This window comes from Netta rufina, assembly GCF_964035555.1.
Source record: "Netta rufina genome assembly, chromosome: 4".
Taxonomy (NCBI): Eukaryota; Metazoa; Chordata; class Aves; order Anseriformes; family Anatidae; genus Netta; species Netta rufina.
The window spans coordinates 10394062-10411772 of record NC_140127.1 but is presented as its reverse complement, the minus strand read 5'-3'; the positions used below and the strand labels follow the sequence as shown (position 1 = coordinate 10411772).

The 17711-nt window shown below is 39.9% G+C and overlaps 1 protein-coding gene across 2 annotated transcripts in view; it reads left to right on the top strand.

The window, feature by feature from the left end:
- The window catches only part of GRID2 (glutamate ionotropic receptor delta type subunit 2), a gene marked incomplete at both ends in the record, with an annotated part of 702974 nt that overhangs the window by 404318 nt on the left and 280945 nt on the right, over nucleotides 1-17711 (top strand). For both annotated transcript variants that reach the window (XM_084285976.1, XM_084285975.1), the window contains one exon: nucleotides 17196-17401. In XM_084285976.1, the coding sequence (XP_084142102.1) occupies nucleotides 17196-17401 (206 nt within the window). The remainder of the gene's footprint in view (nucleotides 1-17195; nucleotides 17402-17711) is intronic.

Here is a 17711-nt window from a genome sequence, read left to right as displayed (position 1 = left end):
TTAAATTAGAAATACAAAAAATGATGAATAGGAGAATTCCTATTTATAACAAAGCAGCACCTGAAAGCACCAGCCGTAGATCAGGAACATGCACATAACCCAAAAAGCCTGCAGAAGAGAGTATTTTTGTTTTATGCATCTAAGTACCAGCGTGTCTTTGAAGAAGACCATAGTTATGCCAGATAAAAGATATCTTTTTGCATGTATTTGTTTTAAAAATCAAACTTTAATTTTTTTTTTTTTTTTTTTTTAATAACTGTATTCATAAACACTAGTTTTAAATTACTTAAGTTGCATTCTCAAATTAAAAAGAATGAAGTTCAGACCCATGCTATTCTGTCCTTGATTTCTGGGTACAAATCCTGTTATGGTTTGTGTTCTGTAATGCAAATGTCTGCCTGCAAGGAATAAGTTTCAGACCAGTAGCTAATTTAGTGATGCATCTTCCCCAGATGTGACACAAGAGGAATAGTAAGTTTTCCCACCATCTTCTATGCTTTTCTGACTTCAATAGGCTACAAGTAATGCTGTGTTTATAGAATCATAGAATATCTGAGTTGGAAGGGATCCACATGGATCATCAAGTCCAACTCCTGAGTCCCCAGAGGACCATCCAAAAATCAGACCATGTATCTGAGAGCGCTGTCCCAATGCTTCTTGAACTCCAGCAGACTTGGTGCTGCAATCACTTACCTGGGGAGCTTGTTACAGTGTCTGACCACCCTCTCAGTGAAGCACCTTTTCTTGATATCCAGTCTGAACCTCCCTTGTTGCAGCTTCAAGCTGTTCCCTCGGGTCCTATTGCTGGTCACCTGAGAGCAGAGCTCAGTGCCTGCCCCTCCATACCCTCATGAGGGAGCTGCAGGCCGCCTTGAAGCCACCCCTCAGTCTCCTCTTCTCTAGGCTGAACAATCCAATCGACTTCCTCATACATCTTCCCCTCTAGACCCTTTACTATCTTTGTTGCCCTCCTTTGGACACTTTCCAACAGCTTAATATCTTTCTTATACTGTGGTGCCCCAAACTGCACAGAGTGCTCAAGGTGAAGCCATGCCAGCACAGAGCAGAGTGGGACAGTCCCTTCCCTTGACCAACTAGCAATGCCATTCTTGATGCACCCCAGGGTGGCCCTCCTGGCCACCAAGGCACACTGCTGGCTCATGGTCAGCTTGCTGTTGACCAGAACCCCCAGATCCCTTTCTTCAGGGCTGCTCCCAGAATCTTGTTCCCCAGTATGTATGTATAGCCAGGGTTGCCCCTTCCCAGGTGCAGAATTCAGCACTTGCTGTTGATAAACTTCATATTGTTGGTGATTGCCCAGCTCTCTAATTTGTCCAGATCTCTGAGCAAGGCCTCACCACCCTCGACAGCATCAACAGCTTCCCCCAATTTGGTGTCATCCACAAACAGGCTCAAAAAAGCCTTCAAGTCCTTCATTCAAATTGTTTATGAAAACATTGAAGAGGACTGGTCCTGAAATGGAGCACTAGGGAACCCCAGTAGTGACAGGTCACCAGCCTGATGTAACCTCATTTACAAGAACCCTCTGGGCTAAACCTGTCAGCCAATTGTTCACCCATCTTATTATGCTTTTATCTAACTGTATTCTGCTCATTTTGTCCAGAAGGATACTGTGAGAGATAGTATCGAAAGCTTTACTCAAATCCAGAAAGATTACATTGACTGCCTTCCTTTGGTCAGGTAGCTAGCTGGGTGATTTTGTTGTAGAAGGAAATTAAGCTTGTTAGGCATGACCTTCCCCTAGTGAACCCATGTTGGCTCTGACTAATGACTGCATTGTCCTGTGTTTTTCAATACGTCCTAGAATAATCTCCATGATTTTACCAGACACTGAAGTGAGACTGACAAGCCTGTAATTGCCGGGATCTTCCTTTTTGCTCTTCTTAAAAATTGGGACCACACTTGCCCACTTCTAGTTAACTGGAACCCCTCTGTATTCCCAAGACCATTGAAAAATAATTGAGATACACCATTGAAAAATAATTGATGCACACCCAGCAGACAGACACCTCGGTAGCAGCATGTTCCCCCCCAGAGCTCTGAGAGGCTGCATTGGCTGTGGTGGGAGCTGAGCTCCTGGAGGCCATGGCCTTCTGCCAGGTGGATACCATTGCCCCCTAGTCAAGCTGGCCAAGCTTCAGCATTCTTCCTGCGCACCCTGCTGTGCTGACCTCCTGATTGCTCGTGCTCCCCAGGGGCTGCCTTTGTAAAACAGATGGGGGTGCTCCTGGCTCTGCCCACACTTTGTCAGACACCCTCGTGAGGGCTGCCGGGTCCTGGCGGCTCCCTCAGCTGCCTTGATGCAGGGAACCCCCTGCCCACCACAATCCCCTGCTCCCCACTGCAGAGCGTGTCTGCCCCGGAGCCGATCGCCTCAGTGTCAGACTAGACAGATTGGTAAACTGACTCTAATTAGGGACTACTGTCATGTACATCAGGAAAAGGTGCAAAAAAAATCTATATTTAGTATATACTAGGCAGTCTGCTGTCCCTCTCCAATTATTTGTGGGGTCTGTTGTTTTTTTTTTCGCTTTTGTTTTTCTTGGACTTTTTTTTTTGTAGTTGGGATCCAATACTTTGAATAGATAGATATTAAATACATTTTCTTTTAATTTAATGTTTAACTCTATGTAGGGTTGTTATCTGTGCAAAGGCAAATATTTATTTATTTATTTATTTTTAATTGTGCTAACTCCCTGATTTGAAAAGCCATCCTGAGGCAACAAGCAGTTTCTATATTCTCATTACACTTCCTTCAGTCTCTTTATACATTCTTACTCTGCTATTTCATTGAATATCTCCTCCTCCCCTTTTAATAAGGAACAAGAGAGCAGAAGTTTCAGATTACCATCTCTAACTCAAGGCCTCTTGTTATTCTCATTACTATGAGACTTGTTCTCTGTCTCCTTCTTTCTGATACTGTAATGTCTCTCTAATTCCTCACTACTCTGTTTCAGGTGAAATCATTAGGCTTGACATAGTATTTCACCTGTTCTTAATTCTCCTAGCCAGTTTTTGATCTATGGCAGTAGTTTTCCCTCATACCTGTGATGACAGTATTTTCATAGCAGTCCCTAGTGAGCAATCTTGCCAGGAGCTTATTATAAATCTTAATGAATTGTGTCACTTTCTCCCCTTTTCCTGCTATTTTACTGATATATTCAAAGCATTTCCAGTATGTTAGCAGGACACAGTTTTTCTTCCCAAGTTTTTTTTTTACTGACCAAAGAGGGGCTTGTACAATGAGTGGGATGGAAAGCAAGGGCATAAAATGAGTAGCTGGGATCACTTGTTAATGGATTATAGAGCGGAGACTTCTGAATTCAGTGTTCACTCTGCTTTGAGCAGGAGGTTGGACTACATGACCTTCTGAAATCCCATCCAACCCTAATTATTTGGTGACTGTGATGTTTAAGAACGTAAGTTGTTGGGATGGGTCTGTAGATATGAAATACTAAACATAAACATATAAAAAAATAAGCAAGCCCAGGATCAGTTTAGGCTTTATAAAAGCGAGTTGGTCCAAGAACCCTGAAAGAGCTTGGGTAAGGAAACATTGGCTTCTGCGCCTGTTTTAGAAAGAAATCAAGACTAGGCATGCAGGACAGAGGCCCTGGGGGTGAAGCATCCCAGTGGTCAATATGTCAGCACAGCAAAGTGTGGTTGCAAGTCCTTGCAGAAGCCACCAGTCTCATTCCTCAACTTGCCTGAGAGGATCTACTACGATGTCTGATTTTTCATCTTTCAGCTCACACAGACCTAGACTTTAATGCAGGATGGAAGCTTTGCTCCCTTCAACTGCTTGCAGCGGTTTATATTAGACATTTTAATGTAACATTTAGTATTAAATGTTAAAGTAGGTGGGAGACCAACACTTGCATTAGGATTAAATTCAATTCTTATAATAAGGAAGATATTGTTCATTTATTTAGAGCTAAATACATCATTCAGTCCTCTGCAGAACTGACACTTGTGCAAACAGACCTATTTCTTGCCCCAGTTGTTTTTTTGCATATAGCAATCTTTCCTTTTCAAGGCAGAAAGCGTAACACTAAATGATGTCTCCATATCACTAAATGGCACTTGAGAAGTAATGGGAATATAGATTTTGATGTGTTAATCCTTTAATTTTTCCTATTGTTCCTACGTTTTTGTAAGTTAGAAAATATGAGTGTGCTGTTGGCTTGGTTCTGGCAACAAGAAGAGTTCCATTAAGAAATCATTTCTCAGTGATTCAATTTAACAATTTATTACCAAATACATTAGTTATATTGCTGAAATAATTTCCAGTAATATTTTTAACACGTGAAAAAAATGTTTCATATTTACAGTAAATTTTCCTAGAGTAAAATTATGCTCATGTCCAAAGTAAGTAACTGTGATAAACCAGATCCCTTGCACCTTTAAAAGTGGCTGATTTGTGTGTCAATATATAAATATTGTAGATTCTTATTCCTATGAATTGAATTGCTTTTGATTTTTATCTTGCAGTCTATCGTAGATTCTTTTTCACTATCAGGGAGTTAGAGTATTATTTATAGCTGGAAATGTGTCTTTCTGCAGGGCAGAGAGTTATTTGCTGGATGTTATCCTTTTGTAAAAATGCCAGATTCTTTCTGAATAGCAGTAGACAAGTATATTCAGTTTTAACATTTTAACGCTTCTTCCAGCTAAATGCTAGAAGATTCAAGTACACTTAAAGTGCCTTTACCAAGAGAGAAAGTCAGTCTTTGGAGGAAGCAATTATTTCAGTAACTCATAGGCAGCTGGATGTTAAAGAAGGCATGCAGAAATGCATTTCTGGAATAACTGACATCTAATTTTTTCACTGATAGGTATTTTTTCAGGTAAAACCGTAGTTAGGTTGGCTATTTAAACACACACACACACCCTTGATAACAGTAAAAATAAGTATTTTTCTGCTTTACATAGTTAAGCTCACTAAAAGATTTTAATAAAGCCTTTGTATATATAGTGTCTTGTCAGTAACAAATGAAGGGATAATACATTTAAGCATCCCTATTAGCTTCTACTCTTCTAGTACTTACTGCTCATTTCAAGTGGTAGGATCACTGTGCTGCAGAAGGTAGCTCTGCATCTCCCTCTTTCAAATGTAGGGAATGGACAGAGACACTAAGCCTCTGGACTTGTCCCTGTGACCATCAACAGCCTTTTCAGTAAAGGCACTTTCAGACCGGATAATGTATATGTATAGCTTATACCTCTGGAAATCACTAAATTTAGAATTGTGAGAAGAGCCACTGACATCTGTAAATATTTTGATCAAGCTTAACCACGTTATTACATCTTTATTTTATAGTCTCAAGTCCAAATTGAGTTTGTAACAGTAAATAATGCAAATCCTGGCTCGGTACAGGCATGCATCTGCTATGGCCAGTTTCTAAATATTAACCTGAAAAAGACTCTTATACCTTGAAGGTGTTAAATCACAGAGGGAAACAAATGAAATAATTGTTTGAGATCTGAATGTGAGCACCCCGGCTATATGAGCAGAGTAATTTACCTAGAATACCAGAATACGGTTGAATTGTTTATTTATTTATTTATTTATTAAATCTCTATGGTGTATCAACAAGGGGCAAGATTTTCCAGTTCAAGTCTTTCTCTTCAGGCAGTTTACAGCTCACCATATATTCCAGGAATACATAGATACTTTCCTGTAGTAGTAAATTTTTTATGAAAAAAACAAACAAACAAACAAACAAAAAGTCAATCACTGCAAGAACATAATTGTGAATTTTGTGCAATTTACAATGTAGGTATCTCTGCATTTCTAAGATAAAAGTGAGAAAGTCTAGCTGTTTGAAAACATTTATTTTTAATGTTTTGTTGGTGCCAAAGCAGATAGAAAGATTCTGCACTTTATCTAGAAAGATTAGGGGAATAAGATTGTTTCTTGGGAATTAATGTTGCCTTATTTCCTATTCTCTTTTATTGTAATGGTAGTGATATTTTAAAATCTTTTGAAAAAAAAAAAGCTTTGAAACCCCACTTATCTGTCCAGATTTCTGGCCTAACCTTATGTTTTTCTACCCAGCGTACCTTCAATATGCAACCATTGTTGTTGATTTACATCATATTAACTGCATATATTTGGCACTGGATATTTACCAGTCACTTAGGTGGTAATTTAATTTTAACTTCTGCAAAGAAAAAAAATAGGGCTGCTACGAGGCAGATTTACTGTGTGAGGGTTAAAGGAGGCAGTCCCATAGCAAGTGGAGGTTGAAGAAATAATTTAAAACTGCTGGAAGGAAAGGAAGGAGGGTAGCAGTAGAAAAGACTTAAAGAAAGCTCTCACAGAAAATTCCATATGGATTTATCCTCTTAGTTCTCAGCATATGTGAGGGGTTCAGACTATTTGTGCTGGGGAAGGATGAAGGCAGCAGTGAGGTGCTTGCTCACATGAGTAAAAAGATGTCTCAAGCTCAGTCTGACAGAGGAGTTGGGGGAAAGTCCCAAAATAAAAAACAAGCTCAATGAGGAGAACAGTGAGGTCTGTAAATACTGAGGATGCTAGTAAAGAGCTCTGTGAAACTGTGAATTTAAATGAGAGCATTCCCCCCAACCCTGCCCAAGCAGGATGGTTCCAGCCTAATATATTAAACTGTGTGCAATGAGATAGCATGGGAGTACAATTCTTTAAAGATCCTGAAAAAAGAACGGGGAAGGCTGAGCTGGGTGAAGAGAAGGTTGTTAAAGGGATGGTATTCTGAGCTGAAGTCCACCTGCAGGTATGGGCTCTGGATTCCAAGCATCTCCTTTGAGAACCTATAAAGCAAATAATTTCACTGTCACTTGCCTGCATAAACATTTTCCAGAAAGAAATAAATGATGACCACAGACAAAGATGTGCTTGGAACCATAACATTTTCAAATCATTTAAAGTTTTAATGCAAGTTTAATAAAGATTCATAAAAGAATCACACTCTCCTTAATCGATTGCAAATGCTCATAATTACCCTGAGGCTGTTTTCAGCTGCCTGATGACTATAATATTCTCAAGTCTGTCTCCAGACAGTCTTAAAACTGTTTATTACTCATCTGGCTCTTTGCCAAGATCCTGTACTCATTTACTTCACTGTGCCTCAATAAACATATAATTAATTCAAGCTTCTTATTGAACTTTTTTTTTTTTTTTTGGATTAGTATGTATTATGTCATCCAGATAAAGAGGAAAGGAACATGTGTTTTTCATCCATGTAACTGTAATGTGTCGATTACATTGCAAGTTGGTAGCTGTTTGTGAGAACTCATGTAATAATTTGTTTTGGCTGTTTGACATACCACTGGAAATTGAATATATATTTTGGTTGTCCCTTAAATTATTTAACTTTTGAGTTAACTGAATTACTCTGTAATATTTCTGCCGTGGAACAATGGCCATGCTCTTGTTTTTTACACTGATAATAGTAGGGCAAATACATTCAAGGAGCTATGAGTGAATATGTAGAAAGGTAAGAAAGGATTATCATTTGATCAATTTCCTTTAAGATGGAATAAATCTGACTCTCAAAGGCTTGACTCTGTGTCAAACTCTGTGTTGTGTTAATAAGGAAGGAAGATCAAGTTTTTGTTTCTAGAATTTCAGTGTTGAGCTCAAAATCAAACTGTAGATGTTTTCCTAATATCTGTGTAATGTCTCCCTAAATGATATGTTACTTAGAGGTTTTGCAGATGTGTGAGATTTCATTTGGGCATGTGCAGACTGCAAGCTTCAAAAAAAGAAAAGTGACATTTTAATACTATTTGCATTTGGAAGACTTTCTGAGTACCTCATTCTTGTATTGTTCTCCACTGCTGTTAGCTAAATGTCTTTCAACTTTATAATTTTAGTATCCTTTGAAAAGTATTCAAATTGAGCCTGAAAGTGGATATTTTGGCAACTAAGTAAGTGGGCAGTTCTCAAAAGAGGAACCCCTTGATCAGAGTATTTTGCATGTTGAAGAAATTATACCACCATTAGAAAGGAGGCATGAGTTAGTCATAATGATGTCATAAAAGTCAGGTGGTTTCATAAATTGAAAAGAAAATTTCTCTGACACAGTTTTAACCGGTCAAGAAAAAATGGAAAAGGCTAGAAATGATTCATTGCAGTATTTGTAAATCTTATTTTTATCTATATTGTGGCTTGCGTTCCTCTCATTGCCAGTCCATTCATAAGGTATTCTTGTGCCCATAGTGTAAATCTTTAATCAACTGAAAAAATTATTGAGGAGCAGATTGATGTTCAGTCAGAGAACAATTTGTCTTGAGTAAGATTATCACACACACTGTCATACTTATTCTATGACCAGGAAAGGATGCAAGGACAGTCAGTCACTTCACTGTTCCTTGCCACCTCCTTGGACAGAGATGTATGGTACCTCACACTTCTGTAAACCAACAAGGTGTTCTGAGGACCTACAGGGAGAGCTAGTATATCATATACTGAAGTATAGATTTCTGTTAAATAACGGTGTGTATCTAGGCATAGAGCTGTGTCGTACAGCTGTATAGGATATAAGCACAATTTTTCAAGTTTGGCATAATTTCTAAGAGAAGAGTAAATGCTGAAGATAAACAGCGCTAGGCTCTAAGCTGTTATCTTTGGAGGCAACAGATGAGAAAAATTTATTTCTCTGCAAGATGTTTTACTCAAAGAAAACTACAAAAGGCCTTTTGGAAATCGCTAATGCAAACTGTAGTCAAACAGAATTTGATCGAAGAAGTAGAAAGCAGGTTATACAGTCAAAAGTACGTGACTGTAGAATTTATTGGCTTGTCAGCCTCCATGAGTGAGGGTTGATCACAATCTGGCTCCCGTTCTATTTTCAAAAACCTAAGGTAGCAGCTGATACTATTAAGGATTAGTTCTAGCTTCAATTTTATTTATCTATTTTATCCTTTTTTATTTTTTTTTTTTATTTTCTTTCTTCCCAGTTATAAAGCTGAGAAACTCAAATGAAAAATCTTGTGTCAGTCATCACTACAGTTGGAAACTTAAGTCTTGCAGGATTTGAAAACTACAAAAGTTAGCATCTCTCCCGCAATATTGGTTTGGCTTCTTGAGATTGTCTGTATTGATTTTTCTTATTTGAAGTGTAATCTTTAATAATTGAAGTATGCCATGAAACAAAAAGAAACTAATGTGAATGGCGTAGTCAGAGGATCCTTTAAAATACAGATTTCCTAGACATTTCAGTAGTGCCACAATAGCTCATATCAAACAACAAAATTAGTGTTACATGCTCTTCTTATGGTTTGATATGGAAATATATTTAGAAAAGCCAAAACAGTGTTTATTTTTCTTCTTTTTCCTCAGCTAGATTATATTAAGAAATTTGAAACTTATTTTATGCCTTTTTTTTTTTTTTTTTTTTTGCATGTGTGAAATTGCAGAAAGTTGCAAGTGAGGGAGGAAGAAAGTCACTCTTACCATTTATACATTTTCAGTTTTCCCTGAGAAATATAATCTCTACTTGTTATATTCCCAAAATTGTGATAATATAAATGGTATTCCACCTGCAATGAGGCATTTGAGCTTAAATGTATTTATAATGAGTTGGAACTAGTGCTCAGTTCCCAAATACAGATAAAAATCAGTGAGAGTGCTATGTAAGTGTTGTGGGGGGGTTACGTGGCAAGGTTTTGGTAGCAGGGGGCCATAGGGGTAGCTTCTGTGAGAAGGATCCAGAAGCTGCCCCACATTAGATAAGGGCCCCACCAGTGGCCAGAGCTGGGCCAAAAAGAGATGTTGTTTGCACCTCTGTGAGAGCAGATTTAAGAAAGTGTAAAAAAAAAAAAATCTGCTGCTACACAGCAGCTGGTAGAGCGAGAGGAGTGAAAAACAGCTGTCTAGACACCGAGGTCAGTGAAGAAGGAGGGGGAGAGGTGCTCCAGGCGCTGGAGCAGAAGTTCCCCTGTGGCATGTGGTAAGGACCATGGTGAAGCAGGTTTTCTCCCTGCAGCCCATGGAGTATCACTGTGGAGAAGATTTTCATGCTGCAGCCTGTGGAGGAGCCCCTAGTGGAGCTGGTGGATGTGGCCTGGAGGAGGCTGTGGCCCATGGAAAGCCCCCACAGGAGCAGGCCGCGGGCCGGAGCTGCAGCCCGTGGAGAGGAGCCCACGCAGGAGCAGGGGGCTGGGGGGAGCTGCTGCCCACCCGTGGGGGACCCGTACTGGAGCAGTTTGCTCCTGGGGGATGGACCCTGTGGTACAGAGCCATGTGGGAGCAGTTCTTTAAGAGCTGCTGCCTGTGGGCAGCCCCCGCAGGCTCAGTTCAGGAAGGACGGCATCCCGTGGGAGAGACCCCACATGGAGCAGGGACAGATACGGACCATGAAGGAACGGTGGAGACGATGTGCTAGAGACTGACCACAGCCTCCATTTTCTGATCCCCTGTGTCACTCAAGGAGAGGAGGTAGTACAGGATGGATGGGGGAAAGGAGTTTTTGGTTTCTTTCCTTTGTTTCTCTCTTCTCTAGCTTGCTACTAATAGGCAATAAATCTTACTATCTCCCTACTCTGAGTCTGTTTTGCCTGTGACGATAATTGTTGAGTGATCTCCCTGTCCTTATCTCAGCCCTTGAGCCCTTTGCATCGTATTTTCTCCCCCTTTCCCTTTGAGGAGGGGGAGTGAGAGAGCAGTTGTAGTGGAGCTTGGCTGCCCATCTGAGTAAAACCACCACAGTAGGTGCTTGGTTTTTGTTTGTTTATTTTTCTTTCTTTTACTTTGGAGGTTCACTGAGTTACATATAACCTGAATAATGAGAGGGAATTCCACTGCTGTTAAAGTAGGATAAAGGACTATTATTGAATTTATTGAATTATTATTGATTATTATTGAATCATCATGTTAAATTGTTGTTTTTCTTAGCCTAGACCTCAAGCATGTTAATAAACATAAACACAAATACAGCAGTGTGAATGCTTTGTTCAAGGCTTTAAGAGTGGTGCTACAGTCAGAGTCCAGCCAGAGCTGCACATCTCCCTTGTGTGCAGTGCATTTCCATAATTAATAGTTGCTGTCATGTTAGCCATCATTGTGTAAGGAAGAATCACTGCTCTCAACTTACAAAGCTTTCTTGATAAGAATTTGAACAGTGCCATTTGTTATACAATGGCTTTTCTCATCAACTGTACAAATAAAGTGGTCTTTTGTGTAAATCAGCCAGTGAATATTTATGACAGGTGCATTCACCTTTACTGCCACAGCTGAATCAGATGGAATTTATCATCTGGGTACTGCAAGGAAAATGTTCTCAGATCTAAAATGGTATCAGAGGGAGGATGAGCTAATGATTGTAAACCAAGTTTGAGATAACCGAAGTGCTCAGCAACAGCAAGTGCCTTGTAATTTAGGTGGTATACAATGGTAACAGTGGATGGATTAATTTTTTGCTGTTGGTGACTACGGCTATCTTTCTCTTTTGGCTATAGCATGATGTGAAAATTTATTTTTAAAGATTTGTATCTATATCTAACCTAAAGAGTTCTCATTTTTTAATAAGAGTATTACATAGTTGGCATACGAGGTGTTCATTTAGTGTTTGCTGTTCATTTTGTATGGAATATAAAAGCTTTACTTTTACATACAAAAGCTGCTTTTTCTGTATGAGATACCTTAGCCTCAGCCTATCTCGAACTAGGGTGTCCTAATCATTAGATTGTCCTCAAGACAGAACAAGAGACTTGCTCCCACTGAAATTGGCATAGAAACAGAAATGGAAGAGGTAACTTATGCGATTCAGCAGTGAAGAAACTTGTGGAAAGAGCAAGTTTTATTATTTGATACTAAGATCAGGCAGTGGAAGTCAGGAATCCCCTTGTTTCAGGTGTGTCACATATATATATGAGGTCTAGCGACCTCAGTAAAAAGAGAGCTAAGACACAGCTCTTGTAAATCTGGTGTCAATGAAAGCTCTGGACTTTAAATCCTCATGATCTATTGAAAATACTGGCTACTTAACCCTCCCTATCTGCCTGCTTGTGCATACATGTGTTTCCTACCATAAAGTTGCCAAGCTTTCCATTAAATGGTGCTACTGTTTGTGCTAGGTGAGGTCCAAGTGTTTCTGCCAGGTTGGGCAGTCAAGATTTAGGTATCAGACCCATTGTTCAAAGGATGCTTAACTTTGCTCTGAGTATGCTCTGCAATAGTATTTAAGATGCTTACCTGTATCTTAAGGTCTCTCTCAAGTACCCAAAAGATGTTCAGTGAACAGACTGTATGGGTTTAGGTGCTTGCATATCATTTGCTGTGAACTTTCATAGTTCACCTCCTCATTAACTGATAGTAATGGCCAGCCTGCGGTAAAGCTGGCACCTGGATTCACATCTCAGCTTAACTCGTCAAGTGGCATTTGAATATATCAGCCACACCTTCAGAGAGTAGGAGGCCATGGGTCTTGCATTCACCCACACAAATAAAGTTTGCTTCCTTGTTTGTTGAACTTTTCCAAGCAAACTTTACAATGTCTGACATCAGCCACAATTTTGTTTGAAAAGGGGAATATTTGGTAATGTTTCTTTCAATTTCCAGCCAGGTTTAACTCTTATAGCTGATGCTGAATATCTGATTGCAGAATGGTACCATGTTCTTGTGCATGCATGTGTAGAGTTGAAGTGATGGCTATACAGTAAAAAACAGAGAAGGTAATTTAACTAACAATGACACTGAGATGGGAGGAGGAGGAGGTAGCTTTGGCTTTAGTATCAGTCTGTTTCTCTACGGTAATGTTGACTTTAATCAGTGAGGAGAATAATTAATACTGGTGATAATGGGCAGCTTTTCTGCATTTCTGGAAATGGCTGTGATTCATCTGATTTACATAGAAAACAGAAATGTGTCTCCTGGCTGGGCAACAGGTTGGCTAGCAAATTCAGGGCGAGAAACACCTGTGTCCCAGACATGAACAGTTCTGTGTCTCCGCAGTGGAGCCATCTGTGCTACAGGTTGCTTGCCAGATTTTTCTGCAGAAGGAGTTTATCTATTAGGAAGATGATTCCACAGTGCAGTGTGGAAATGTGCCACTTTCAGACAATCCACGCAGGAAAGATAATGCTGCCCATTCAGTGGCAGCATCTGTTCTTTGGCATACGCTTTGAATATGATCATTGCTAGTGACTTGCTGATGAAATATTGGAAGTACCATCATGATTTAAAAAGCATTTAAATAGCAGGGTGTTTTTGTGCTCTCTGTTGTTTCACAGCAGCAGGTGAGCATCACCAATATCTCCATTTTTCTACTGGGTAGGCTGAAGTAAAGCAGAGTCTGTATTTGTTTCCTGTCCTCGGCATTGTGTTTTATCAATGCCAATGGCAGAACTATTCAAGAAGTTTTATACAACATGATTTGGTGTCCTTTCCATTAGGACATTACTATTTTCCTACAAGCAGTGGTACAACACTGTTGGCATGACCACCTGATAAATGCAGAACTTCAGAATACTACTGGGCCTTTGCCACTTTTGTCCCTTCACTCAATGAACATTCACTACAGTTTCTTTAGTGTTTATATTTGCAGATATTCATGGCAAACAAAACAATTTGACCCTGTAATCTGGTTTCTGGGACAATGCAGATTATACAGAATATCAGTCGATAATTCCAGCATGTTTATAAATTATGGTCAAGTTCAATGTTCTTGTTCTGAAAGGACAGATAAAACTTTGTATCTGCATTCCATGTTCTGGTATCGGAGAAGAATATATGGATTTATGCTACAGAATCTAAATTTTAATAAAAGTTTTCCTACAAAATTCATTTCCTCCCTGAATATTTTGATGGTATATCTATGTCCAATCTCCATATGCTCAGTATACTTCATTAATTTGGACTCTGACAGTTTTTAATCCAGTTCTTACTCCGTTTGTCTGGTTGTTAAATAATTCACAGAGTCCTGAAGCCACAGGAACTTCAGAATGAAGGAGTTGAAGTGGAAAGAAGTTATTTTATCATTTGCATAAATCAAAGCATATTTGTAGCCGTTCAAATGATCTTGTTGTTTCTTAAATTGGTGTTTACAGTGCCAAAAAAAAAAAAAAATCTAACATCTCTGATTAGACTGATTTTAATTTTCCTGATTTAGATATTAAACAGAAGCTGTAATTGGTATCTGATTCTCTTATAGAACTTTATTTTTAGGATAAGCATGTATTTTATTTGTGTTTAACCTATTCTTGAAGTGTAATTCTTTAGTAATGCTGGTGTTTTGGCAGTCTTTGAAGGCTGGTGTTGCTGTGCTGAATGCTGTTTCTAGCCTAAATTTCTGTCCAGTTTGCAGTATTTTAGAGCTCTAGGCAAGAGAGCCAACTTTCTGGTGGTGGCAGACTGACTTCTAAGACTAAGGCTGTTGAATTATTTTTGTGGGCTGCTTGGCTCTAAGCTGTTACATGGCCAGGTCTTCATATATGGAAGTGGCTTTGGGAATCTGTTGCCTGAAGAGGGTGGCTGCTTGTAATGTTCTTTAGCTGGGACATCTTTGCAGAGCATTTTCTTTACCATGGAGACTGAACTTTGTTTTCCTTATGCTACTCTTTTTCCAGAAATAAGCAGATCAAGATGGGAATGTTTTTGTGTGCCTCAGATCTTTTTCACTGTGCCACTAGATTTCTCTGAAACCCAGAACCTCTCAGTTACCTTATTTTGCCCATGCCTGAAATCAAAGGGCACCATCACATGTGTTTGGTAGCACCTTTAAACTTCAGAGTGTGTAGCCTCCCTCACCCCGATCTATAAACACATAGGTAAACAGAAAGAGCATTGACTAAGGTTGGAAAAAAGGAAAGCTTGCCTTTAGTTTTAGTAGAGTTCTTCCAGCAGTCAGCACAGAGACTTCTAGCTCGGGTATTTTCAGCTTTTCCCCACAGGCTAATCATGTCTGGGTGTCGGAGTGTTGCTGTTAGAGTCCTCAGACCATGTAGGGTTCATCTGCCATGATCGCTGGCCAGGCCTTAGCTGCTCTGCTCTTGTACTTTCCCAGTCACATTTTCCATGCTAAATCCACATGTGATACCTCTCTAATCTCTGCAGGGGTGTCTCACACAGTTTTTTCTGCCGTGTTGTGGATGCTTTGCTGGGGGCAAGGAGGAGGGGCACACATCATCCTCCCCTGCAGCCCAGACCTTTTGTGAATCCACAGGACTGCCACAGAGCAGCTGAGCTCTGGGAGTACTGCTGCCTCAAAGGCTAGGGGAGGCTCCTGGGGTCTAGGCAGCTTTTTGGGAATGTATTTAAAAGGCTTTCTCACAATATTTTTCTCAAAAGGGCTGATTTTCATTATTTCTTCTAGTCTTAAAATGGACTTTGGTCCCTCTAAAGGCCATTGCCTGTCAGTGTACTCCTATGAGAATGTAGTAACTGCAGTCCTGATAAAATAAAACAACAGCAATGTGCTCTGCTATTCTCTGTGGTTTGTCATGGGGTTGCCCTGAGCTGTTATCACAATGTGCCAGCATGGTATCACTTTTAGCTCCTGCAAAATAGGCCGCCCTAAGGGTCATCTGAGAGCCCTTTCCTGCTTGAGCTTGTGGCTGTTTGTGTAACATCTCTTCTGAGGCTCACAGTCTGCCATGTTCAGGCATCCCCCCAGTCTGCTCTGATTTTCCAAGCTTTTGCAGCCCTCCCATATCATATGAGAACTGCATCTATACAGTTCACTGTAGCATGAATGTTTTTTAGGTTCCCATTTCCTAATATGATTAAATCAACAAGGGAGTGCGAGAAGAAGATAGGAGAAGGAGGAAAGACCTCAGAGCAAGCAAGCACTTGAGAAAATCTAGTTGGAAGCCTTCTCAGATACTAGATGTTTCCTGAAGAAAGAGGTGTGCTCAGTCCATGGCCTCAGGTGTGACTGTTCCCTGGAAAGTGAGTGATCCAGACAAGGCGCTGTAAGAGCACCATGGTTGTAGGAGGGAGGCAGAGCAGAGACTGCAGTCCTCCAGGGATGGATCGAATACCATGCCCCTAATGCCTGTGCCCAACAATATCTGTTATGTTGTCTCAGGCTGCATCTTGTTCCTCTAAATGGGATCAGGTTGGTCTGTAGGAGGCTGGTGCACAGGGAGGGAAGGATGTTCTGCTGTGTCCTCAGGGAGAGCGGGTCTGAGTGACTGCACATCAGGGAGCTGGTGGCTTGGTTACATAAAAAAGATTTAGAAACTGCAGTGCTGAATGTGGGTCAGAAAGGAAGGACTCAGGATTTCCCTGAGGCCCAGGAGATCCTGCTCTGACTTGGGAAGTCATCGAGAGATTTTAATTTGGAAGATTCTAGTTTTTACTTCAATAAAGCCATTCAAAAGAGGGGGAAAACAAAAACTACCCCTTTTCACTCTTAGCTATGAAATTCAGTAATGGAAAAGGCTTCAGCCAGCCTGAGGGTAACATCTCAGTGTGAGAGCACCCAGCGATTTCTGTCCAGGGAACACTAAAGATATTGCGAGGTGGTGGTGGTGAAAATTCTTAGTGTTTTGTGGCCCAGATCTTTCTGACTCACTTTTAAAGAAGGATTTACTTGGCATGAGCCAGAAGGCTCCATTAGAGCAGTAAGCTATGGAAGACAAATTCAGCCAGTAGTGGCAGCATCAGAGTAGAGCAGGCAGTACCATTGCAACTGTCTGGCTTTTGTTTTTCAAGGAAATAAACAACTGTGCAATTTAGAACAATGTTAAGACTTTTTAATGAGCTTCACTTAGTTGAAGCTACGTAGTGTTGCTGTGGGTAACAAAATTTTGAGTCCAGCAACAAAAAGAATCTACTTCTTCCCCTTCTCCCACTTCTAAGTGTCTCTGACGACCCTTAGTCAGAGGAAGCACTATAAGTTGCAGTCCACTTCACTGCTACTTACGGATTTTAGCATGAAAGTCCTTTATGAAACTAAAATGATGATTGACTGAGCAAATTAGGAAAGTTGCTAGAAATATGTATTGGTTTGATTTTTAGTGTTTTTTTTGGACTGGAGCAGGTGTGTAGCCATTGTTTCTTGTGTTTTAGTACTATAAAAAATGCCACAAACATAGCTCAGGGAAGAGCTCCAATGAATTTGAAGTTAAAGCCCAGAGGGGTCTACCTGATACTGAACAAAACATTTTTGTGAGAGAAGCTGAATGGCTTTCTGTGTCTTTTATTCCACTTACCAATTAACATCTTGCTTGGCTTTTGATTTTCCTAGATATCCGTGGAATACAAGAGTTTTTGGACAAAGTATCTCAGCAGGGAATGGATGTAGCATTGCAGAAAGTAGAAAACAACATCAATAAAATGATCACAGGGCTCTTTTCCACTATGCGAATAGAAGAACTGAACCGCTACCGGGACACTCTGAGACGGGCTATTCTTGTGATGAACCCCTCCACAGCCAAGTCATTCATAACAGAGGTATGTGTTCAGCAGTGGTAACTTCTTACTTGGTTTATAAAGTCAGCAACCATTTGTCAAAAGGTTCAGTTTATTTGTATTTATTTATTTTTAAATATTTAAATATCCTCTCTTTTAGATAATCATTTATGGGTATTTTTTTATGCCCGTAAATGTGCCTACAAAGCAATATAACTACATTCTGCATGAACAAAAGCAGTTAGGAAATACACAGAAGAATTAGCCCTTCAACTCCTTTTTTCAAGCTCATGGATATTGCACTGCTATTTCCTTGCTCTTTGCATCCATTGCTTTAAAAAAAAAAAAAAGC